The 22601-nt window shown below is 38.4% G+C and overlaps 6 protein-coding genes across 9 annotated transcripts; 3 read left to right on the forward strand and 3 right to left on the reverse strand.

Moving 5' to 3' along the window:
• Nucleotides 1–128: 128 nt before the first annotated feature.
• On the reverse strand, nucleotides 129–1695 carry LOC129788629 (proteasome activator complex subunit 3). Of its 2 annotated transcripts, none has more exons than XM_055824852.1 (5): nucleotides 1528–1695; nucleotides 1065–1202; nucleotides 783–993; nucleotides 481–704; nucleotides 129–405 (listed from the first exon to the last, which is right to left on the reverse strand). In XM_055824852.1, exons 1-5 carry the CDS (start codon nucleotides 1549–1551, stop codon nucleotides 262–264), a joined length of 741 nt encoding a protein of 246 aa, XP_055680827.1. In that variant the 5' UTR covers nucleotides 1552–1695; the 3' UTR covers nucleotides 129–261. The 2 variants fall into 2 exon arrangements, with proteins under 2 accessions (XP_055680827.1, XP_055680826.1); XM_055824851.1 differs by having other exon boundaries at nucleotides 1065–1214.
• An 82-nt stretch (nucleotides 1696–1777) lies between these two features.
• LOC129788627 (uncharacterized) lies at nucleotides 1778–3220 on the forward strand. The gene is made up of 3 exons (XM_055824848.1): nucleotides 1778–2481; nucleotides 2569–2812; nucleotides 2877–3220. The coding sequence occupies exons 1-3, from the start codon at nucleotides 2057–2059 to the stop codon at nucleotides 3150–3152; spliced, it is 945 nt and encodes a 314-aa protein (XP_055680823.1). The 5' UTR covers nucleotides 1778–2056; the 3' UTR covers nucleotides 3153–3220.
• A 456-nt stretch (nucleotides 3221–3676) lies between these two features.
• LOC129788354 (cilia- and flagella-associated protein 44) lies at nucleotides 3677–11314 on the reverse strand. The gene is made up of 5 exons (XM_055824322.1): nucleotides 10997–11314; nucleotides 9124–10931; nucleotides 6954–7715; nucleotides 5414–6878; nucleotides 3677–5300 (listed from the first exon to the last, which is right to left on the reverse strand). The coding sequence occupies exons 1-5, from the start codon at nucleotides 11312–11314 to the stop codon at nucleotides 3840–3842; spliced, it is 5814 nt and encodes a 1937-aa protein (XP_055680297.1). The 3' UTR covers nucleotides 3677–3839.
• Nucleotides 11315–11596: 282 nt separating this feature from the next.
• Nucleotides 11597–14520, forward strand: LOC129788651 (uncharacterized). Of its 2 annotated transcripts, XM_055824882.1 has the most exons (3): nucleotides 11599–11846; nucleotides 12063–12201; nucleotides 13121–14520. In XM_055824882.1, coding segments are annotated over exons 1-3 (270 nt in total). In that variant the 5' UTR covers nucleotides 11599–11716; the 3' UTR covers nucleotides 13122–14520. The 2 variants fall into 2 exon arrangements, with proteins under 2 accessions (XP_055680856.1, XP_055680857.1); XM_055824881.1 differs by lacking the exon at nucleotides 12063–12201 and having other exon boundaries at nucleotides 11597–11846.
• LOC129788355 (tubulin-specific chaperone C) lies at nucleotides 13429–14451 on the forward strand. The gene has a single exon (XM_055824323.1). It carries the CDS (start codon nucleotides 13429–13431, stop codon nucleotides 14449–14451), a length of 1023 nt encoding a protein of 340 aa, XP_055680298.1.
• LOC129788645 (kelch domain-containing protein 3) lies at nucleotides 14483–21923 on the reverse strand. Of its 2 annotated transcripts, none has more exons than XM_055824873.1 (4): nucleotides 20574–21923; nucleotides 18968–19163; nucleotides 18734–18883; nucleotides 14483–16151 (listed from the first exon to the last, which is right to left on the reverse strand). In XM_055824873.1, the coding sequence occupies exons 1-4, from the start codon at nucleotides 21304–21306 to the stop codon at nucleotides 16088–16090; spliced, it is 1143 nt and encodes a 380-aa protein (XP_055680848.1). In that variant the 5' UTR covers nucleotides 21307–21923; the 3' UTR covers nucleotides 14483–16087. The 2 variants fall into 2 exon arrangements, with proteins under 2 accessions (XP_055680848.1, XP_055680847.1); XM_055824872.1 differs by having other exon boundaries at nucleotides 18734–18886; nucleotides 20574–21919.
• Between the last annotated feature and the right edge of the window lie 678 nt (nucleotides 21924–22601).

A 22601-nucleotide genomic window follows, 5' to 3' on the forward strand; every position in this document is an offset into this window, starting at 1 on the left:
CAAAACCATTGACGTGATTAGCAGCGCCCTCAGCGGAAGGATCACAAAACAACGTTGCAAAAAAAAAAACAAAAGAAAAAGAAAGAGATCTTTAATTTTTAAGGATCTTCCAAGGAAAATAAAAGGCATTTTCTTCATTTTTAAATTGTATTTCAATTTGATGTCAAAGACTGTTTATAACGGTGTTGAAATGAGTGCACACAAATAAACTTTTCAGCACTTTTTGTTTTCCGCCATCCGGAAGTGCACAAAGGGAGGAATTTAGTAGAGACTCTCGGCATTTGACGATCGTGGCTTCTTGAGCTTCTCCAGATTTTTCGTCACAATATCATGAAGGGAGCAATAGCGATTCCTAACTTCGCACATTACCAGCCACAAGCTAAGATATTCCTTCTCGTCCAGTTCCTGCAAAAAATCATAAAATTAGTATAAATTCTGCTTCAAAGAGGAGCACAGGAGGAAGCAGGTGAGGCATTTTACCTGAACAGCACGTCTGTAGTCCTCAACGTGGGGATATTTGGCCACCTTGGAGATAACTTTTGCGCGCGAAATGAAGTAGCGGGAGATTTGCTCAAAGAATGCAGCTGATTCGGATTCAACCGTCTGAATCTCAGACAAGGTGTCCTCCTGAATGGATACCCCAAAGTTATTTCCATCCTCAATCTTGGGAATCAAGAATGAGATCCACATCTTCAGAACATTTGCTGTGGACGAGAAGAGAAAGCAAAAAAAATCAATAAAAAAAATCATCCGGAACGGGATTTTTGAATGATTCAACGTACAATCCTCAACCAGACCCCGGATGACAGGCTTGACGATTTTAATTAGATCACAAATAGGTGCGTTGCAGTGAACACTCCCCGAAGGCAGTGCCATGACCTTTGTTCCTGAAACCGTTGTCTCCATACGGGCTTTCTTCGTAGGAGGCGGATCCTCTTTTGCATCGCCATAGCTATTCACCGGAATTGCATCCGGGACTGGAATGTTGAGCTCCTGCAAAATATTTTCCAAACAAGAAAATTACCTTCTGAAATAATTAAGATTTTTCTTTCATGGAAAATTACCTGATAAACGTCGGCAAAATTGCGATTTGCAAATTCAGGAGTTGCGAGAATTTCATTGAGTTTGACAATCTTCTCTGGAAATCCGCGAATTATTAAATCCTCAGCCTCCTTAATTAGCGTATCCTTATACTCCTGAACCTGCAATTGATACTAATATTAAAGGAACAACTTGTGTGGAGACTTTTAGTCATTTTATAAGAAAAAAATCCATATTTTCTATGCGGAAATTTTGTGAGCATAACCTCACATTTTACCCCAGCAGATTCAATTTCTCCACAATCTCACTTCCTAGCACCCGGTATTGATACCAGGACATAGCAAATGAGCCCCAGATGAGGAAAACATCCCAAATTGTCAGGAATTTCCCGGAAAATGGGGCATTTGCAACGTGTTTTCATGAGGGGGGCAATTCTTATTGGACATGAGGCAAATTGAAAAACGCAAAGATTACCAGCATTCTCACCTTCTTGGTCGTATCAGCAGCCATCTTCCGGAATACCAGGATGTGCACAATTAGCTGGAGTACAGAGGAAAAATGTTCTGAAGTGGGTAAAATGGGAAAAACGGGAAAAAAGCGTCTCTGTGTCTCCTGCGAGTACAATAAATTCAAAACCACATAAAAAATCAATGTAATTTCATTGGAAGCTTCGAGGTTTTTCTGGAGAACTCCACGGAATGTTCGTATGAAATATCTGATTTTTGATGATAATGTTGTAAAATCACAGGGAAAACTTCAAGGTGGTAAAACTTCAGTTTGGTTTTGCAAAGTGGCTTTTCCTCTGTTTTTATCGCTACATTTCATCAAATAATTCATTCAGTAATGTGTTAAGAATATCCTAGAGACCCTAAAGAAGCTGGATAGATAGAAATTTTAGAAAGGGGGTGAAAAAGAACAAAACTCCAACGAATTTGGGTATCAAATTGCAACTTAACCTCACTTTGGGGTCAAAAGAAAACATCAAAGAGGCAGGAAAGGGAAAACTTGTGTGAAAATGGATCAAATGCTACCGAGTCCGGGGTTCTCAATACCCAGCATAGGTACACCGGTGCATCAGCCAGAGGAGGATCAGCAAATCCTCCCAAATGCTTATCAACATCAGCAGCAGATGCAACAGATGCCGCCCGGACCATCACTGGGCGGCAGTTCCTTTGGGAATACATCGTCGAGTGTTTCGGGAATGGGGGTGCCCCCACTGCTGCCGGCACCCACGAAAAGTATGCATTCCTTCACACCAAGCTACGTGACACCGCAGAGTATGATGCAGCCACAGACACCACAGAGTATGATGGCATCAATGACGCCCGTGACGGAGAATAGGGCTGATAGTGTTAATATCCACCAAACTATGGGGCCTGCCACACCAATGACCCCCATGACACCCGGTCCAGCTGATTCGGGTATCATTCCACAGTTGCAGTAAGTTCTGCCCAAGGGGCTAATCAATTTTATTTTCCAAGTACCCCAATATCTGAATCTTCTTGCAATCTCCTCTTCCCATCGCAGAAATATCGTATCAACAGTTAATTTAAACTGCAAATTAGACTTAAAGAGAATCGCCCTCCATGCAAGGAATGCAGAATACAACCCAAAGCGTTTTGCAGCTGTTATAATGCGTATCCGGGAGCCACGTACAACAGCCCTGATCTTCTCATCGGGAAAAATGGTGTGTACGGGTGCAAAGAGCGAAGAGGATTCCCGATTAGCTGCCAGGAAGTATGCGAGAATTATCCAAAAGCTTGGATTTACGGTAAGAAGCTTCCTTTCAATTCTCTTTGAATTTAATTTTTAATTGATTCTCTTTTGTTTTTCAGGCAAAATTTCTGGATTTTAAAATTCAAAATATGGTGGGAAGTTGCGATGTGAAGTTCCCCATTCGTCTTGAAGGTCTCGTTCTCACACACTCCAAATTCAGTTCGTATGAACCTGAATTATTTCCCGGACTCATCTACCGAATGGTTAAACCTCGAATAGTTTTGCTCATCTTCGTGTCCGGGAAGGTTGTACTGACGGGAGCAAAAGTACGACAGGAGATTTACGATGCCTTCGACAATATCTACCCAATTCTAAAGAGCTTCAAGAAGCAGTAAAACGTAAGTCATGAATTTTCTCTTTTTTTCACATTAAGCGACTGTTATTAAAATATTTTTACGAGAAAGTTGATTTTTAAATGTTACACCCAACTCAGCTGCATGTTACAGATTGAGGAGAAAAGGGAATGTACTGGTAAGTTTTACTTACGGGCTGTGATTCTTTCTTCAGAGGTCAGTACAAGTATGATATTTGATGAAGATTGAGGTGAAATCTGGCAGAAAATTCAAGTGTGTCAAAGATTGGGGGTGGCAAACTCTAGAGAAGGCTAACTCGCGCATTGCTGTGATTCCTGGCGCGAGCCATCCTTCCATGGTGAAGGATATTATAGTCAACTATAACATACCAAAATATGAAGCAATTCTATAAAGCCGTGCTCGAGATATTCATCGAAAACTAATCGAAAATTTTTGATTTTCGATTTTAGCGCCACTTGCGGTCACTTTAGAAACTTCCAATGTTGTAGAGAGTTATAGGGCTTGTTGAGAGCTTTCATTTGAGCCCGAGTTGATCAAAATCGGTCAAGCCGTTCTCGAGTTATGGCCGATTTTACAATGAAAAATTGTGGCGGCCATATTGACTAAACGGCTTGACCGATTTTCAAAAATGAGGTATTGTTGGATTTTTGCTCGGTACACAAAAGTTATGTCTGAAAGAAACACAGCTAAATTATTTACGAGGAGTTCTTAAGCTAATTTGCTTCGTAATTTGTCGACAAATGTCCCAATGAGGGTATTTATGAAGCTAGAATCAATGTCATCTGTTAGATTTGTCGTGGCAAATTCCTCAACATCCCTCACGATTCGCTCAATGTTTACCTCTTGAAGATTGAGATCAGAAATGGTTGCAACAGCATCCACAAGGAGATTAATGTGGTTTTTGTCGGTGAAATCACTCAGCTGGAGGGTTACACAGATTTGCCGGAAGATCTCCGTAATCAGGGCATCTGTGTACGTATCCACCCCGGTTACCGTGACAATTTCCACGGAATTCTCGACAATTCCCGAGATGACATCCTTGAAATCCACATCATTCTCAACTGTGCGGAATTTCGTGATGATCCGCTCGAAAACATTGGCAATGTCAGCTGCAGAGATTGTCCAACGGCACTCATCCGGAAGGTAGGCTTGGAAATCCTGAACAATACACGGGAGGAGTTCTTCGCTCTTGGAAAAGTCAAAATTCTTAGCAACGTTGAGGAAGTATTTTGTGAGATTGTCACAACATCTCTTCACGTGCTTCTCCCCAAAACGCTTTCCGAGACTTTTCACCACGAAGGCTGAGACAATATTGGCAATTTCCATGCTAAGGAGGAAGTCAGGGCTTCCTCCACGATCACTATTTGGCAGGGAATCCATGACACTGGCAAAGATGGAGTCCTCGTACTCTTTCTGCTCAAATGGGGCGCTATGATCGCGTGGTGTGATCAAGATATCGGGGCCAAGGGATCCAAAGGGTTTGCACTTGAGGCTAAGCGTTCGAATTTCCCTCTGAAGTGATTCAATTTGTGCCTTTTGCTGCTTAGCAATCTCCCGGAGTCTCTCGAGATCTTTCGAGAAGTCAATTTGGCGTCTTGTCTTGCGATTTTCACGAATCCTCTCCTGATGAGCGAGCAATTCACTGAGAAAGTTCTGTTCCTCCTGCAGAACTGTAAGGATATTCAGCTTATCCGTTCCCTCTCGTATCACCCGGATGTAGTCAATTTTCTTCTCTGAGAGTATTCTCTTCTGCTCCGTGGTCTTTCGGTCGAAATCCTCAGCAATGGTGTCAATATTGAGGCGAATTTCGTAGACAAGACGCCTCAGAACGGCTTCCTGTAGCTCATCGAGATTCACCGTCATGCCGAATTTCTTCATCATTGTTGACTTGATGTCCATCTTCAGCTGTGCTATTTCACTCTCCATGCAGTGGCAATCAGTCTTGAGGCGAGACAGGTGGACAATGTTAACACGATGCTTCCTCTTGGCTTCAACAGTTTCAACAGCGAGCTGTCCAACGCGAGCATAGAGCTTTGCGACATTTTCATTGGTGAAAAGGAGAGTTTTCTCAACATTCTCAAAATCCTGCCTCTCCCGGAAGTACTGGAGTTGATCCATTCGCAAGATCACAACGGTTTTGACGTCATTCAGGAGTTTTTGCTTCTCTCTCTGAAAGAAAAAAATGTATTCCATGAGAATGTAGAAAGGCATACATTGGGAGGACAAGTCAAAAATTAGTGGAGAGTATGAAAAATCAAAAAAAGAGAGAATTTTTGCCCTACCCGTGACTTTAGAAGATTCTCTTGCTTCTCAGCTAAATCCTTCTGGACATTCTTGATGGTTTCAGTTAATTTCTCAAGAGTTGCCTTTGTCTCGGTAATCTTGTGCTGTTCCATTGTTTGAGCTTCAGCATTTCCCAGCATTTGCCTTCGGAGCTGTAGCACAAAATGATACAATTCTCTGTCGTACTCATCAATTGCTTCATCATCGTACCGGAAGGAGCATTCCTGACTTCCAATATCAATTGAACTGAGGGATGCCGGGGGAAAGTCCACAGAACCATGCTTCCCTTCGAAGATTCCCTTGAAGATCTTAAAGAAGCGACTTTCACTGCAATTTTCCTGGAATTTTGTCGCAAAAGTCTTCTCTTCTTCCTTGAGTTTATGCAGATTCTTCTTGAGGGTCTCCAGCTTTGTTTCATGACTCATTATTGTACCGAGAAGTTGGCTATTTTCCAGCATCATTGCATCGACATTTTCCACGAGATTAACTTCTCTGTTTTCGAAATCTCGCAGGATTTCTAATTCTTCATTGAGGGTGAGAAGATGAATCTCGAGGAATTTCACATCTAGCTCCACGCTGAGACGTTCGTGATCGAGCTGAATGAGATTCTCATCGAAATCTCTAATCCTTTCGGCAATTTCCTCAGTTAGTTGATTCTGTTCAAAGAGCTTCCTTGTCATTCGGGCAGAACGAAGCTCATTTTCCCACGTTGTTTGTTCTTCTTGCCCATCAGTGTGGTAGAGAATTTCCCTCTCAAGGGCATCAATGTCAAATTCTTCAACAATTTGATCTTCCTGCGATCTCTTCCGGGAGGAATCTTCCCGTGAAACACCAAAGATATCATCCTGCTTCACGAGTTTCAGAGAAATCTCCGGATATTCAATTTTCTCATTGATCTCCGTGTGGGAGGGGAGGAATTTCCTCTCTCCCGGAGGGATTTCTCGATGAATCTCTTGCAATTTCTCATTCTGACGCCCAATGTGGGCAACAAGATCAGCTTTTCGTTGACGTAAAAAGAAAATTTTCTCATTGTATTCATTTTTCTTTGTAAAAATCTCCTCACGAACTTTGAGGATTTCATTGTATTTATCCAGGAGCATATTGTGACCATCTTCGGTCTTGAGATGCTTCAAATCTGTCTTCAATTTGTAATCACCAATTGTTGCTTTTGCATCAATGAGGGCTTTCTCATCGTCTGGATGATTGACATTTATATTGGGCTTTTGGGCATTAACACACTCCCATTCACGCTTCCTGTCCATTTCGCGGGATTTCCTCTCTTGGTATTTGCTGAGAAGACGTCGCATTTTCATGTGCAAATTGAACGTACTCTTTGTCTCTGTTAGATCCTTCAGGAAGGATTCAATGCGATTCATCTTGACGCCCTCTGCTTCTGGGACTATAGGTCTATGGCTGTAGCTTAGATTTTTATTCAGTTCAATGGATAATCTCTGTTCCTTCGTCCTGAAAAAAGAATTATAGAATTATTAAAGAAGTTTAAAATGATCCTTTAAAGGAAACTTTGTTAGGAGTTCCTACGTAATTTTGTCCACATCCAGAAGGATTCTTCTCTCCAAATCTGATTTACAGGCAAAATACTCTTCATTGAGTTTCTGGACTCTAAAGGATTTAACACTCTTCGGTGTGTTTAGTCCTGTTACTTCAATGGGGTACGTCTCAAGGGGTTCAATGAAGTAGTGCATCATCTTACTACTCGCTAATTTTGCTTTCTCAACATCAAATGCCATTTTTCTCTTTAGCAAATTCATCTCCTTCTCAAGGGAATTCTGCAAATCCCTATTAATCCGTTCGTCAATTTGCAATTCATCACTATTCCCAATTCTCTGCTCTTCCGGAAGCTGCAAATTCCTCTGGACAATATTGCAGAATTCCCCGCGATACGTCGTGAGGATATCACGAACTTTTTGCTTCTTAATTTGACTTTCTTTCTTGCGGAGTTCATCGGAGATTTTTTGTTTTTCCTCTTCGAGGGAGAGGGTTGAAGAAAAATCTCTATCAGGGATTTTTGGGGCATTAATCGGGAAGGAATTGCCGGGAATTGTGTCAGGGGGTTGAGGAGTGGATGTTTCTGGGCAATTCCATCGATAGGAGAAGATATTCCCATCGTGACCGATTGAGAAGAGAAACTTCCCATCGCGGCTGTTTATTAAACGTGGAATAATTCCTTTTTTGTTATCGTGCATCCCCAGTTGCCAGTAGTCGTTGAATAGGCGGAAATCCTCCTGAATCCTTGTAAGACGAATCATGCCGTTGCTCATTCCGAAAGCAATTAAATTATCTCTGAGAAAATTTAAGAAGATAATTAGTTGGTGTTCCACTTCGTGGCCAACACCAAGTATTGTAATCGTCGGAAAAACCGACCACCTCAGATCGGGCTCAAACTTGGTATGAGCACGTTTTAGACATCCCACATTACAAAAATGGTGGTGGAAAAATTTTGATCCGGCCGGCCTTCCGGCCGGTGGTCCAAACTTTGCCTTATATCTCGAGAACGGTAACAGATAGAGACTTCGTGTTTGAAGTTTTCTATAGAAATGTGGGTGTAAAATTTCATTTTTTTGCATTTTCAGAATTCAAAATGGCCGCCATCCGCCATTTTGAACTACTGTCAACCACTTCCCTTATAGCTAGAGGTCTGATATTTTAGTATGTTGTAGTGTTCAGTGAGACGTTTTCATCGATAACTCATACTTGAAAATCGGTCAAGCCGTTTAGCAAATATGGCGACCTAAAGCAAAAAGTGTTTTTTCGATATAACTTGAGAACGGCTTGACCGATTTTGACGGTCTTGGTATCAAATGAAAGGTTTCAAGAAGCCCTACAACTATCTAGAACGTTTCAAGTTCCAAAAATTGTCGGAAGAAGCGCTAAAAACAAAAACAAAAATTGCCTAACTTTAAGGGGCTATATCTCCGAACATCTGTTATAGATTTCCTTTAAATTTAGATATGTTGTAGCCTGACTCAATATTTGTCACCAGTCCGAAAATGAAGAAAATCTATGTCGCCGTTTAGAAGATATAGCCATTTGAAAAATTCTTGTATTTGAAAAGTTCTAAGAGTCATATCTCTTGAACGGTCTGTCCGATTTTGCTCAATTTGGTATCAAATTAAAGGTTTTGCAATGATCTACAACTTTCTAGAACATCAGAAACCTCTAGAACCATTTCTTCATGACGAAAAATGCGAAAAACTCTTTTTGTGAAACAAAAATCCGCCACTTTGTGTTCTAGAGGTGACCTTGAAAATCATTGAGATATATGTCAAATTATAGCTTATTTCAAGACCTTTCCAAAACTAATCACGAAATTTCTGTAAGTGTTATAGAACTAGAGATATGACCATTTTTATGCTTAAAATTGCTGAATTTCACAAAAAAAATAAACTTTGCCTACTAATATTGCTCACAAATAGTATTACAACGCATAAACAAACTTCTACACGTTGTGGGACACCAACTCTTATAACTGGACGCGTTATGATTGACTTTTGTATAGAAGAATGGGAATAACGAATATTCTATTCAAATTAATCTTGCACTAAGGCTCCACCTGATTATGACGTAGTAGAGGAAGCAAGCCAATAACGAACGTTTTTCTTTGAATTTATTTTAAATTCAAATGTCGAGCTTCAGTGCAAGCCGGAATTGAATAGTTTAGGACAAACTAGTCTACATCAAACCATCTCACCTGTACAGATACGATCGAATTTCCAGATCTTCCGCTTCGGGAATTGTAATACATTTAACAGGATTGAATTCCTCATTAAATTTATATTCATACAAATACCCACATTCATCTCCGGACATTGCAACCCAGAATGCTTCATCATCATCCGTGAATTTCATCCAGAGAATTTCTCCAGGATCTTCCTCACTTATTTCCACTTCTTCCTCCTCCCTCTGGAAGCTTGCGGTGAATTCTTGGGAATCATGCACAGATGGAGGATTAACAATTGTTACCTTTGGTGCATATCTCGGTATGAATTCCTTCATAATGGCTTTCTTGTACCAAACTTCCGTAATACGTTTCATTCGTTGAACTTCCTTCTTCATTGGGAGGCAGAGAACTTCCTGAATTTCCACATTTTTCATGAAGAATGTATTTTCCGTGAAGAATTCAGGATTTTCCGGGATGTTTGCATGAAGAATTTCTCCCTGTTTGCATCCAATTAGGAGCCAATTGGAATTTCTGGGATTCCACGTTAAGGCAACAACTTCCGAAGGCATTCGTATTAGCCCAATGGGCTGGACATTAATTAATTTCGCTTCTTCTCTGAGGCAATGAATGAAGACTGTTTGATCTTCTGATCCGGAAGCTAAAAGGCTGGCTAGGGGATTGAGGATTAGGGACTTTATAGGTCCCTTGTGGGCTTTAATGGCTTGAAAGAGATGAATTGACTTTGCCACAATGTCCAAGAAGACAATCCTAAGGGCTCCATCTTGGAAGGCAGTCACAAGAGTACTTCCCGATGAATCACATTCAATTGGCAACCAGATCATATCACTTCCTGGCGCGTGGAATTGATGCTGAAGGATTAATTGATGATTTTCATAATCATAAATGTGCAAACGACCATCTTTCCCAAGAGTTGCAATATGATTTGTAATTGGACTCGCAGAAATAGCCATAATTTCCCCAGCGTGGCAGCAAAAGATCAAAACAGGTGGCTTGGGGAAGGGTTCAGGGCTAATGTCACACAACCATACACCCCCATTGCCATCCTGTGCCAGCCACATGTAGTCCTGAGGATCATTTGGGTTTCTCTTGACGAGAGAAATGAGTTCACTGCACCGGGTTGCGTTTCCAATGAAGTATTCGTAGAGAGGTTCAATCTCAATGAAAGCTTCATCTTCGGAGCAAGGACTTGAGGATTCAACTGTATCCCAATACCAAACCTTAACGTAGCCATCGAGACTAATAGTGAGGACTTCACCACTTTGCCACAGCATCTGTGTAATTGGGGCTGAATGGCATGGACGGCGATTCTTTCGACACACCTCATACTGAATTCTTCCCTTTTCCCACACTAAGATATTCCCCCAGGCACATCCCGAAAGGATTTTATCTTCCTCAATGGCCAGGATGCCGTAGATATCGCAAATTGTCGTCTTGCCGAATCGCCCAAGTTGCCCTTTGAGCTTTAGGCCGGTGAATGTTTGGCACATCTTCCAGAATTTAATGTGTCCCACTCCGCAGGTGATCAGGGACATGTCGTTAATGGCTGAGAATTGGAGATTGAACACGGGGCAGCTAAAGGATTTTTGCTGCAGGATAATCTTCTCTTCGCGCCAATTCCAAATAGTCAGCAGGAGATCTGGGAGACCTGATTGGGATGCCAACATCTCACCGTTGTTGCTGTAGGCCAGGGAGGATATTGTTGCCTTTCCACCACCCACTAGCTTCGACACAACAGTCATTCGTGGATATTCGTAGAGATAAATAACCGGATAATGCCCATTCTCACCAACTGTTAGGAAATTATATTTTGGATTGACCTAGAAGATGGGAAAATCCTTGATGATCCTGAAAAAAATCTCAAAAGAAAAAAAAATCTTCTCACCGCAATGCTCCCAATTCCAACTCCTCCTTCACTCCTTCGCACTGTGACCGTGACCTTTGAAATGTTGAGGAAATGAATGAGATTTCCAGATGCAAAAACCAAGACATTCCTATCGATCAAACAGAGATTCGAGAGCTTCTTGCAGTTATAGCCGAAGGAGTAGTCAAATTGCAGAATTTCCGGTGGAACAGTGGAATTTTCACTGAGATGCGGTACAATGGTGTTGTGGTACTGAGAAATATCTTCCTCCTCCGAATGAATTGGTTCGAATTTACTCAAGAGGCGCTTCTTCCTGAAATCTCGATCCAGGCGCTCCATGTTTTGTTGTTTGGCAACAATAACGTGAAAAGTTTCTATGGTGAGATCATCACCAAGGTAACATAATAATGAACATAAAATCAAGATAATGGACCTTATTCAGCGACCAAGAAACCCTTAAAATCTTTGAATTTTGTACTGAAATTTCAAGAATGCATAGAACAGATTTTCTCTCAATTCTTGAGAATGAAAAAATCATTTACTCCCAACGGATTTTTCAAATGTAAAACTTACAGTCTGAAGTTTGCAGCACTTGCAATTTGTTCGCGAATACACCGAGCGATACCACGAATTGTTGCAATTGTCGTGGCGAAAAAGAAAAAGTGTGCACGTCTCCCGGAAAAAAAGAGAGTAAATGTAAAGGGACTTTGCAATTAATTTTGGGGGTGCTTCCGGTGTAATATGTATAGAGGAAGTTTCAAATCACACCTGTGGAAAATCTTCAAGAGAAGTTTAGGTATTGGATTGGCAGCAGAATTTGTTTTTCTCGCTGGTTCTTATGCCGTCTGGCATCGTATGAATACCAATAGCGGTAAGTTAATTTTCTTTGCATTTCCCTGTAAGATTAGGGCAATTTGGAGGAGGATTCATGGTCTATGTGGGTGGGAAATGAAGGAAAATGCCGCATATGGATGACATGATGAGTCATCCGAGGGGGCCCCAAAAATCGCATGCGTAACTTCGGGTTAGCTTCGTAATTCCTTCGGCTGATATTCGGATGTTTGTTTTGGTTTTTTTTTTCGTTTAGAATTCCGGAAGTACATGAACGAGAACTTCCCATTTGCTCTCGAGGGATTCTATCGTGTTGGAGAATTTCTGGGGAAGGGTGCAGAAATCCGTCAGCTGGATAATTCCGAGTGGAATAAGGCTCAGTCCAAGAAGGATTGGTGAGTCACATCTCTTTGTTCAAAGGCTTTTCCTCTCTGCTTAGGGTTACCATCTCACATTGCATTCTGGCCAGAAGATTTTACTTACCCCACCCCCTTTAAATGTCCATAATACTAAAAATTACGTTGTCTCTCGATAGAAAACTTTTTTTTTTAATTTAAATTTTTTTATTTTGATTTTTTTTTAATATGTTTAAAAAGTCGCTTTTTTCTCGAACATAAAGGAACGGCTTGTGTTGTTTTTAAGGCAGGCTTGATTTACTTAAATCAAGCTTCAGTTTTATAAACTGAGCTTAAGTTTTTTAATCGAAGTCTAATTTCCATAAAGTTTATTATTATTTATTAGATTAGGGGTTGCCAACATTTCTGATGATTCCCCTAAACCATAAAGCTAAATCTCAGTTTTTTAAGGCAAAATATTAACTTCTTTTAAACTAGACCTAATTTTTTAAAACTGAGCTTAAGTTTCCTAAGTCATGCTGAGGTAAGGGTTTAGTGCATTCTAGACCTGACCTGTTTTAAATATCAAAACGATTTAAACCTTAAAAGCTTCATCTTAAACATCCTGAACAGTGAAGAGTTTAGCCTGATTTAACTTTGAAATCTTAAAAGCCTGACCCTAATAAAAACTTAAGTCTTAAAAAACTTAAACCTAGTTTAAAAAGAACTAAAGTCTATTCTAGTTTAGAAAAACTCAGGTCTGACTTGAGACGATTTTCCTTTACCTAAAAAAAGCGAAAATTCCTAAATTACAGAGTCTATTCAATCAGAAATTGATCGTAAACCCGAAGTCTCCAGGTAAAACCCCTAGAAGTGGTAACCCTATTCCTGCTCTATCCTTCCGGCTTTGTTAGAACTAGTTAGAACCTAAGTTTAGGTGTCTTTTGGTCTCTCACGAAGAATATAAAATCTATTCTAGATTCCACATCTCTTATGGCTTCAATTTATGTCTACGTAAAGTCAACACTGTGGTTGATTGGTTGTTCAGCACTAGGGTATGCCCTACTAAAAGTTACCGAACCCAAACAGGATAAACTGCGTCAAATTGGAGAACGTACTACCGTAGATAGTTTAGCAGAGGATAAACGTAAAACAGCTCTAGCTCTGAAGAAATTACGTGAAGCCGTTGACGATAAGCCAATTTATTTGAAGACAAGGCAGGAGATTGAGGAGCAAAATAGAAAGAATTTAGGTCTTGATAAGTAGTTACAAAGTGTGTGTGGAGCAATGGATGGAAAGGATAGAATAACGGAATTTTTCAATAGACGTCACAAGGAGAGGCAGACTAATTTAGCTAATTTGCAGGAATTGCGTAGCAAGGAAGCCGCCGAATATGAGGGTTTGGAGTATTTTGAGCAGGTTTTTGGTACGAAAACACGGGAGATTCAGAAAAATTTGAATAATTTGCAACCAGGCGATAGAACGCAACTCACGGGGACTTTCAATAAGATCCTCGGGAGTATTCAAGAGCTGCAAAAGTACTTGTCAACATCGACAATTTTCCTCACAGAGCACAAAATTAAAACGTGTCAGGGCACGATAAATGACCTACAGGCGCAAGCGGAGGAGAAGCGCACCAGGTTGATTCCCAAGAAGAAATTTGGCTTTAAATCCTACACAAAACCCGAAGTTTTGATTGAGAAGAGTGAAAATGGGGCAAAGAAGCCCCTTGATGAGCTCGATGGGCTGAAGGGGCGTCAGGTGTTTCAGTGGACGGTTGATGGGAGGAGAAATGAGGAAATTCTTCTCGATGGCTCAGCTACAAATGGGCAGGATATCACGCTGAATGATCTGGAGAATTGCTTGGTGCGTATTGTGGGGCATCCGGGATCCATTCAGTTGTCAAAACTGAAGAATTGCGTGGTGTTGGCGGGTCCAGTGGCACGATCTGTCTTTGCTGATGATTGCCACAAGTGCAAGTTTGTCTTTGCGTGCCAGCAAATGCGCCTCCATACCTCCCACACCTGTGATATCTACCTCCATGTCACGTGCCGTGGAATCATTGAGGATTGCGCCGAAATCCGCACGGCAGCCTACAACTTCTCCTACCCCAACATCCACGCGGACTTCCACAATGCCGGACTCGACGTTGAGCGTAACAATTGGCAGGATTTGGCGGACTTCAATTGGCTCTCACCCGATCGTCCGTCGCCGAATTGGAAGAAAATGGATCAGCAGGGACTCATTGAGCACTGGGATGCCTTCCTGGAGCAATTCAGGAAGGAGAATTCAATACATAGTCACGTGTAGTTGCATTGTTTTTTTAATCTCCACACCACACTTTGTTGCCTAAATAAACAACTTTTATTAAATAATTAACATCTCTCTGCATTTTTATCTTTCTTTCTTTCTTATTAAAATAAATTATTATACAAAATGATGTAACTTTCTACACACGATTATATTTACAAATTTGTTTTTCTTTTTGGAGACTTTATGTGTCCTTATTGCGCAATGAAGATGTTTTTTTCTTTGATAAAATTGGTTCGTGATAATGAAGAAAAATTATGGGTTTTGTGTGCACTCAAAGGGGGCATTTATCAAGCACAACCATTCGTGTTAATTAAAGTTTTTTTTTTTGTAATACGACAAAAGTGATTTTTAGTGAAGAAAAAAAAATCATTTCAAGAGATCAAAATTCGCTAAAATCCTCCCTAAAGTCTATCTTACAACATTTATTCGTTTTTTTTTAAATTAATTTTCATGTGATTTGAACGTTTTGAAATGAAAGGAGTTCATACACGGGCCATGTAAAAACTTCCACTATCGCAGAACAATTTTAACCCATTCTAACTTGTAGAGAATAAAAAAAAATAGAAAAATTGCGAGAAAAACTCTAAAATGTCAACTGGCATCACATAGAAAAATGCAAATAAAGATTGTTAAAAAAAATCAAATATTGCGACGCCATTTGTAATTTTTATCCTTATAAAAAACGTTTCAAAGACTTGTCGCGCAATTTCCGCGGAGGATTTCATCTTTTTCAAATTAATTTTGCATAATTAATAAAAGTGTCAATTTTCTTGTAATATCCCAGAGGATATTGGGGAATTTCTCTCATGATTTTTCAATGTTTTTTTATTCTCTACAAGATGAAATGGGTCAAAATTGTTCTTCGATAGAGGAAGTTTTAACATGGTCTGTGCATGAACTCCTTTCTAGCTGCCAAGAATTTTTTTTTATGTGATAAATTCTGCTTTTAAACTCCTTTGGAAAAAATTAATTGAAAATTATGTAAATTGAAGAGGTTTTAATGTAAAAAACTTTTAAAAAATATTTAATTTCAATTAGGAAAATTATTTTTTAAAGAATCATACACTAAAATCTATTCAAACTAACTTTTCACACAAGATTTTTCAAGGAGAAGGGCAGATTCAAGCGGAAATTGAGGCTTATCAGGAAACTCTGCTTTCTTTAAACATTTCCTTAACCCTTTTCCTCTGACCTAATTTGCCCCGATTTCCTCTGTTTGAATGAAATATTTATGAATTCAGTGAAATTCTCTTCTCCATTTTTTTATAAATTCTATATTTCTAATCACATCCACTTATTGTTTTATTTTAGTCTTTATTGTTAATCACATTTAAATTGGTGAACTAAAAGTAATAACTTCTAAACAAGAAAAATTCAAAGAACTATCACCTTCATCGCTGTAAAAGAAAAAAATCAATTTTTTTTTAAACAGATAAATGCCCCTTTTTGGTGCTGTTTTTTTGTTCAATTCAATTGGGCTGTGAGAAGAAGAGGAAAATTTTGAATATTAATTCATCTCGATGTGCGTTTCCTCCTCCTCTTGAAAAAAAAATATATCCTATAGCACTTGATTTTGTCCCTTTTGCCACACATCCTTTACTTTGTATATGTCCTGTGTAGGAGCAGAGTCCAACTATCCGGTATTATTTAGTGGACGACTGATGATATTTGGTGTGGTCATTGACCGTATTTCCAGCCTGAAAATTTATCAATTAAAATATAAATAAAAAATAAAGAATGAGGGAGCTTTTGTAGAAAATATTCAAGCGGGAAGGTCAGTTTTTTAGTTAAAAATATGCGCCCATAAAAAACTTGAGAGAGAGAGAGAAAATATTGTTGAAGTAATAAATATAAAATTTAATAACTTCCAACAACTTGCCTTAGAAAATATGCGTTATACGGTGATTACGGAATTGGGAATCAATATAATGGAGTTAGGTACTAAATAATGCGAGAGCTGTTATGGTGATTTCGTAATCCGCTAAAATGTTGCAAATCACGAAGATACATAAATAAGCACAATTCAAATGAAGAAGAGAGAAAAAAAATGTTGACGGTAAAAAAATTCCTCAAGAAAATTCATTTTCTTTCCCTTTTCGAGATTCTTTCGATTTATGACGTCAAAAGGAGTGTATTCAATATTGTATACGTGTCATCATAAAGTTCTGAATATAATTTTTTAAAGGATAAAAAAAGAATAAGATATTGGTAAAGAAACTTCCCCATTTTCCACTCGGATCTGTTGGGGAAAAAACCTGCAAAGCTTTGACTAAAAATTCAAACAATGACGTCAGAGTCATGATTCTTCTTTGTCTCTCAATGAAAGAAGCATAAAAAATATCCTGTCAAAAATTATACTAATGAAGCATTAGCTTGAATGCTTCAAACAGAAAAATTCATCAATGAAACACAACCGTGAATGTTTTACACATTTAACACTTAGAGGACAAAATTAGCTATCACTGCCAATTTGACTTTTTTTAACCCTTTCGCGTCAATTGCGTCATACGCTTTTATTTTCCATAGTTTAAGTAAATTTAATTATTTTTCCAAGATAGAAATGAAATTAATTTCCGTAGAAAAAGCCAAAGAAGATCAAAGATAAAAAAGTTTGCATATTTCAATGTTTCTTTTTGCTTCATGCCGACGCAAAAGGGTTAAACCATCACATAATAAAATCTATCCAATTTATTTCGATAAATTCCTTATCCTTCATCGAAAGAAAATTTAGAAAAAAGCTTTTTTTTCTTTTTGTGAGAAAATTGAGGGCAAAGTTTGAGGTTAAAATTTTCGGTCCTTAAAGTATTAAAGATACAAAAAACACAATAATGACGTCATTGTATGCAATTTTTGGACAAATATTTATCGGTTCTTCCCAGCTTAATCTCAATTGAAAATGAATTTCTTATTTGATAAAATTCTCTACAAGATTGAATAAACTCCTTGTCGTATAATTCAATCTTATTTAATTTTCCCAACATACATTAATAAAAAAAAAAGAAGAAGCTCTTGATCGCACAAAAAGCACGTCCTACTTTCGTTATTGCGAATTGAACTTGAGCTGAAAAAGTATTTTTTTTTACTACCTACTCATTTTATTTGCAACTTTGAGAGTTTTTTCAGCTGTAAAAAAAAATAAATATTGAGAAGCAAAACTACGGAATAAATTGAGACTTTTTTTTTAATGGAAACCAATTAATTTCCGTATTTGTTGACTTTTGCAAAAAAAAAGACTTTGTTGTTACCTTCTCTTCTACGTTTTATTTCGTAAAAAAACCTTCTTCAATTAGAAGCGCACTTCATTATCACAAAATTCAATAACTTCATTTTCATTTCTCTCCTTTCTTTCACACACCTAAATCCCCTCATTTGGCGTCTTTTCTATTGTTCTATTACAATTGGAGCTTTTATCGGTCATTCCAATGTGGCAAAGTGTTTGAGTTAGTTTAAATAAATGCGTGATTAACATTTTGTGTAATAAAAAACCGGACGTTCAAAAGTTCACGTATTGAATTTGAATTTTTAGGTGCTTTCGCTTCTTCCAAATTCAAATTATTTAATATCCAAAAGTTGTTTTATAATGAAGCTTTGTCAAATTGCGCAATTGTGTCTAGAAGCGCAGGTGGGAATTTTAATTAAAAATGTTTTTTTGTCAGAGAAATTAGACCTTATCTTGCAAATATTCAAAAGAAGCTTATTCACTTTTATTCGTGTAATGATTTTTTATGACAAAAATACTCAAAATATAAATTTTATTGCTGTAGAAAGGTCATGAAAATTTTTTATCAGAGAAAAAAAATAATCAAGAGGCTCATAATTGCCAAAATTCATGCATCTATTTTATTTTATTCAGTGCATATGCTGCGTTGCTTCAAAGAGTGATTTTTTATTATTTAAAAATCACTCAATTTTACAAGAAAATTAACTTCTTTTATTCAATAAGAAGAAAAGAAAATCTCATTTCTAAATGGAAAATAGATGGTCTCCCCACTAATGTCTCAACAACATTACAAATGTATTGAATTACCAATGAAACATATCCCAAAAAAGGCAAGAAAAGTAATTAACAACTCTCCATTGAAGCCTTTAAGTTGTCTTTCAATTAAAAAGCAATGAATCATGAACATTAAATTGAGTTCCAAATAGCAGAATTCGAAACATTTGTAAGCAATCTCTCTCTCTCCCTCAGAAGATAATCTTTGCGATAAACCAAAGCTTTAACCGAAATCTCAAAAACAGATAAACACAAAATGAACAAGAAAAATGGCAATGAACTCACTTTATATCTCTGGGTAGCCACGACTGGTCAATTCGGTGCTCCAGGACTGTCATGAGGGCAAGAGTTTTGAGGGTTGGTTCAAAGTCCAGCACGTGTGTATCGTTGAAATCACACAAACTCTGTTCAGACTGTTCCAATTGCTTCGAGGGGCTGCTAACGAACAGAATATTTGTTAAGAGAATTTCTATTAAATATTCCATTTAAAGGAATAGAGTGTGGGGGAGGAGAATTTACCTGGTACCACCGAATAAGTAAAGCTTTGTCCCAATCAATAGGCACACATGACGTCGTCGAGCCTGTGGTACTTCCCCGCGACTATGCAACAATTGCCACATATTGAATTCCGGATAAAAGCAGTACATGTCGTTAAAGTGCTGATCGTGGATGCCATTGTAGCCACCAAAAACGTAGATTCGATTCTTATATACAACTGCAAATGGAATAAAAAGGGAAGGGACAACTTTATGGCATTTTCTCTTGGAATATTTAACTTCCGGATACTTCTAATGGAGATCCCGGAAAAGGTTCTTTTTAACTTTTTCACATATTTCATAGAATTTCTTAAAGTAAAATTGTAGGAAGAATTTGAAAGATTCACAAATTCTTTATAATTCAGCTCCCGGACTATTCGTAATTAAACTTCCGGAATGAGAAATTATCCTAAAAATTCACAGAAATTGTAGAAAAAATCAGAATTTTTTACAAAATACGTGACGGATCGGAATATTTTTTTTAAAGCTAGGGGACATGATTAGCTATCATTTGAATCCGAGTTTGTTCAAATCGGTCAATCACAGGCTGTAATAAAGTCAAAAGTGTATTTTTTCACTATGGTTCACTAGAATAGCTGCCACGACCGAACCGCTTGACCGATTTTCAAAAATTTAACAGATTTGGAAAGGGAATTAAATTACCTTTCCAACAATACTCTATTCATCAAAATCGGTGCACTAGCGGCCGAGATGCAAGAGGTCAAAGTCAAAATTTGTGAAAATGGGAAAAAGTGTTCCACCTAAGTTTACCCAAATGGCTGCCAAAAATTAGCGGGTTGACCGATTTTCAAAAATTGATATGTTTTGGAAAGGTGAGAAATGTACCTTTCCAAAACTATTTTTTTTAAATCGGTTCACTACAGGCGGAGATATAGCCCTTTTAATTTTTCCTTCCAAAATATCCCATTTTAGTCTTGCCTGGAAACTTTTTGAGGGTAATGTACCTTTATTCGTTTCTTCTTCTTCCTTGTTATTTTTTTTTTAATTTTTCGGATTTATATAACCAGACTTATTCGTTTCGATTAAACGTTAATCTCAAGGATAATTTTGTTCAATGAAAAAGTGCATTCAAATGGGATTTAATCGTCTGATAAAAATAAGAAGTTTTATGTGAAAAATACCAATATTTTGCTTTTGTATCAATGTGTTAATTCTTTTGAAGGTTTGAACGTTTTGCAAAGGTTAGATATTTTAAATATCTTTTAAACTATCATTTTTAGGAATTTTTTTATAGGAAAAATGTATTTTTTTACTGTTAACATTGGCCAATTAATGGGAATCCTGGTCCAAAATAAAGATTGTTCTTCCTTTTTCAATTACATTAATTAAATTCTGTTTAAAGGCGTGTTTACGATGCAAGATTTCTTTAAATAGGGAATTCTGATCAATTCCTTGATCAACTTAAAACAAATTAGAATCTTACAAGAAACAATATTCCTAATATTCTCCTTAAAGTGCACTTTATTCGCTTAGTGATCAACCCCTTTGGTCAGATAGACAGAGACAGAGATCTTTTGAGAGATTATGCAGGAAAATTTTATTTGTAAAAATATTAGGTAGATACTTACAGGTAGAGTGGCTCCTACGGCCAAGTGGGACACTTCCTGTGGTTCGCGGCATGTGCCAATGCATTGTCTTGAGGTCGAGGTACATAATGTCAGAGTTGTACAGTTCATCCTGAGAATGGTAGGGACCCCGTCTGTCGCTGCGCCCCCCGAAAATGTACATGCGATCCCTCACGGCGACCGCTGAGTGGAAATCCCGATACGATGGGGGCTCCATGTAGGTTTGCACGTAGTGCCACGTCAACGTCTCGAGATCTAGGCAGTGAACATCGTGCGAGTACTGCTCCAGAGATTCCTCAAAGCCCCCGAAGATGTACATTTTGTGCCCCACAACGCAGGCTGTGTGTCCATCGCGTGCTCCGGGAATGGTGCCAACGACTTTGGGGGCAAACCACTTGTGGGTGCTGGTGTCGAAGCAGAAGACAATGTCACAAACAATCTCATCATTGCGTCCGCCCCAGATGTAGATGAGGTGCTTGTAGGCAACAGCTGTGTGCCCGTAGCGCTGAAAGGGCACCCAGGGGTACTTGAGGGGATGATTGTAGTCCTCCTTGCGCGTGGGTACGATGGACCAGCGCATATTGAGCGTATTGAGGATGTGAACATCCATGACGTCGTAGGAACAGTAGTCCCCACCGACGCAGTAGCCCCCGAAGGAGTACACGTAGTTCCCCACAGCTGCAGCAGCATGATTAACACGCCTAGGTCCACCTTCGAGGTGTATTGTCCAATACATTCTTCTTCTCCTGTGGGGAATTTCCCTTAAAAGAATTACTTCGTCACAGCAGCCCGTTGTCACTGTCACTTGCACAAGAGAGAGAGAGATTGTGCTACAAATAAAACACCCACAACAAAGTATCAGATTGTTGGGAAGGAAAGAAAATGCCCTCCACTGTCCACAATCATGATGATTCACAATTTTGCCAATTTTCTGGCCACAACACAAGTGCTGCAATCCTCGCGATACTCTGTCGAAAGTCACGGCACATAACACGCGGAGCAAACAGATCAATTCACGATGAAAATTTACATAATACAAAAATTCTTTTTTGACAATGAATTCACTTTGCACCTCCTCCACTCTCTGACCACCAGATCTCCTCCATTCACCACGACGACGTCTTTTTTTGTTCCCTCTTCGTGTACGCCAAGACACGCGTTTGTCTTTTAATAACGTCTCCTGCAAACTTCTTCTTGCACTGTCTTCTGGGGGGAATTGTGTTGTGTGCGTTTGAGAAATTTGGTAATAATTTGATGATAATTTTTATCCCCACTGCGTCATTTCATGCTCTTTTTTTGGGTAAATAACTTGACGCGAATTTTTTGACGTTTACGAACTCCTCGCGAATGTTTCCGAACATCTCATGACGCTCTTCGGAGAGAAAAGTTCACCACCCTGAAGTTTTTGGACACCTGTATGTTTTTGGACAAAATCGTCGACTAAATGAGCCGATGTCGCATGTGTCAAAAATTTTCAAAATTTTATTTTTTTCATATTTTTCATAAAAATAATTAAATAATAATGTAAATAAACAAGAAAATGTCCAAAAAAGCTGAAGTTTTTGGACACTTCACAAAATATTCAAAAATATTTTTCTCTTTTCCTCATAATCAAGCAAATGTCCAAAAAAGCTGAAGTTTTTGGACACCTCAAGAAATATTTTTTTAAATACCTCTAGACCAGATTGTAAATTTTCGCTCTAGGCTAGGGATAGGTACCTAGATAAATTGTCCAAAAAACAAAAATATTCCAAAATCTATATAAAAAATCCGTAAAAAGGACATTTTAACATCAATTGGATTGAATGAGTCCTACTACAGATTAAAGTCCTTTAAAAGGACTTTCATTTGGTGGTAGATTTTTTTCTCTAACTTGGGTCTAGCTATCTTATTTAGAGCTATCTAAATAATTTTTGATTAAATTTTTCCACTTTTGTACAGAAAGTCCTTAAAAAGGACATTTTAACATCAATTGGATTGAATGAGTCCTGTTACAGATTAAAGTCCTTTAAAAGAACTTTCATTTGGTGG

The sequence above is a fragment of the Lutzomyia longipalpis genome, chromosome 2 (assembly GCF_024334085.1).
Source record: "Lutzomyia longipalpis isolate SR_M1_2022 chromosome 2, ASM2433408v1".
Classification (NCBI taxonomy): Eukaryota; Metazoa; Arthropoda; class Insecta; order Diptera; family Psychodidae; genus Lutzomyia; species Lutzomyia longipalpis.

Coding starts and splice junctions, on each gene's coding strand:
- LOC129788354 (XM_055824322.1), bottom strand. CDS start 11,314: ATGGAGCGCCTGGATCGAGATTTCAGGAAGAAGCGCCTCTTGAGTAAA. Junction 6,879..6,953: donor CTGGATGTGGACAAAATTAC/GTAGGAACTCCT, acceptor TTCTTTTTTCAG/GACGAAGGAACAGAGATTAT. Junction 5,301..5,413: donor AGAATCTTCTAAAGTCACGG/GTAGGGCAAAAA, acceptor TTTTTCTTTCAG/AGAGAGAAGCAAAAACTCCT.
- LOC129788627 (XM_055824848.1), top strand. CDS start 2,057: ATGGATCAAATGCTACCGAGTCCGGGGTTCTCAATACCCAGCATAGGT. Junction 2,482..2,568: donor GGTATCATTCCACAGTTGCA/GTAAGTTCTGCC, acceptor TTCCCATCGCAG/AAATATCGTATCAACAGTTA. Junction 2,813..2,876: donor TCCAAAAGCTTGGATTTACG/GTAAGAAGCTTC, acceptor TTTGTTTTTCAG/GCAAAATTTCTGGATTTTAA.
- LOC129788645 (XM_055824872.1), bottom strand. CDS start 21,306: ATGTATTGGACAATACACCTCGAAGGTGGACCTAGGCGTGTTAATCAT. Junction 18,887..18,967: donor TACTTATTCGGTGGTACCAG/GTAAATTCTCCT, acceptor TCTGTTCGTTAG/CAGCCCCTCGAAGCAATTGG. Junction 16,152..18,733: donor TGGCTACCCAGAGATATAAA/GTGAGTTCATTG, acceptor ATAAATTTTCAG/GCTGGAAATACGGTCAATGA.
- LOC129788629 (XM_055824851.1), bottom strand. CDS start 1,551: ATGGCTGCTGATACGACCAAGAAG. Junction 1,215..1,527: donor CTGCTGATACGACCAAGAAG/GTGAGAATGCTG, acceptor CTTTAATATTAG/TATCAATTGCAGGTTCAGGA. Junction 705..782: donor CCGGGGTCTGGTTGAGGATT/GTACGTTGAATC, acceptor TCTCGTCCACAG/CAAATGTTCTGAAGATGTGG.
- LOC129788355 (XM_055824323.1), top strand. CDS start 13,429: ATGGATGGAAAGGATAGAATAACGGAATTTTTCAATAGACGTCACAAG.
- LOC129788651 (XM_055824881.1), top strand. CDS start 11,717: ATGTATAGAGGAAGTTTCAAATCACACCTGTGGAAAATCTTCAAGAGA. Junction 11,847..13,120: donor TCGTATGAATACCAATAGCG/GTAAGTTAATTT, acceptor AATCTATTCTAG/ATTCCACATCTCTTATGGCT.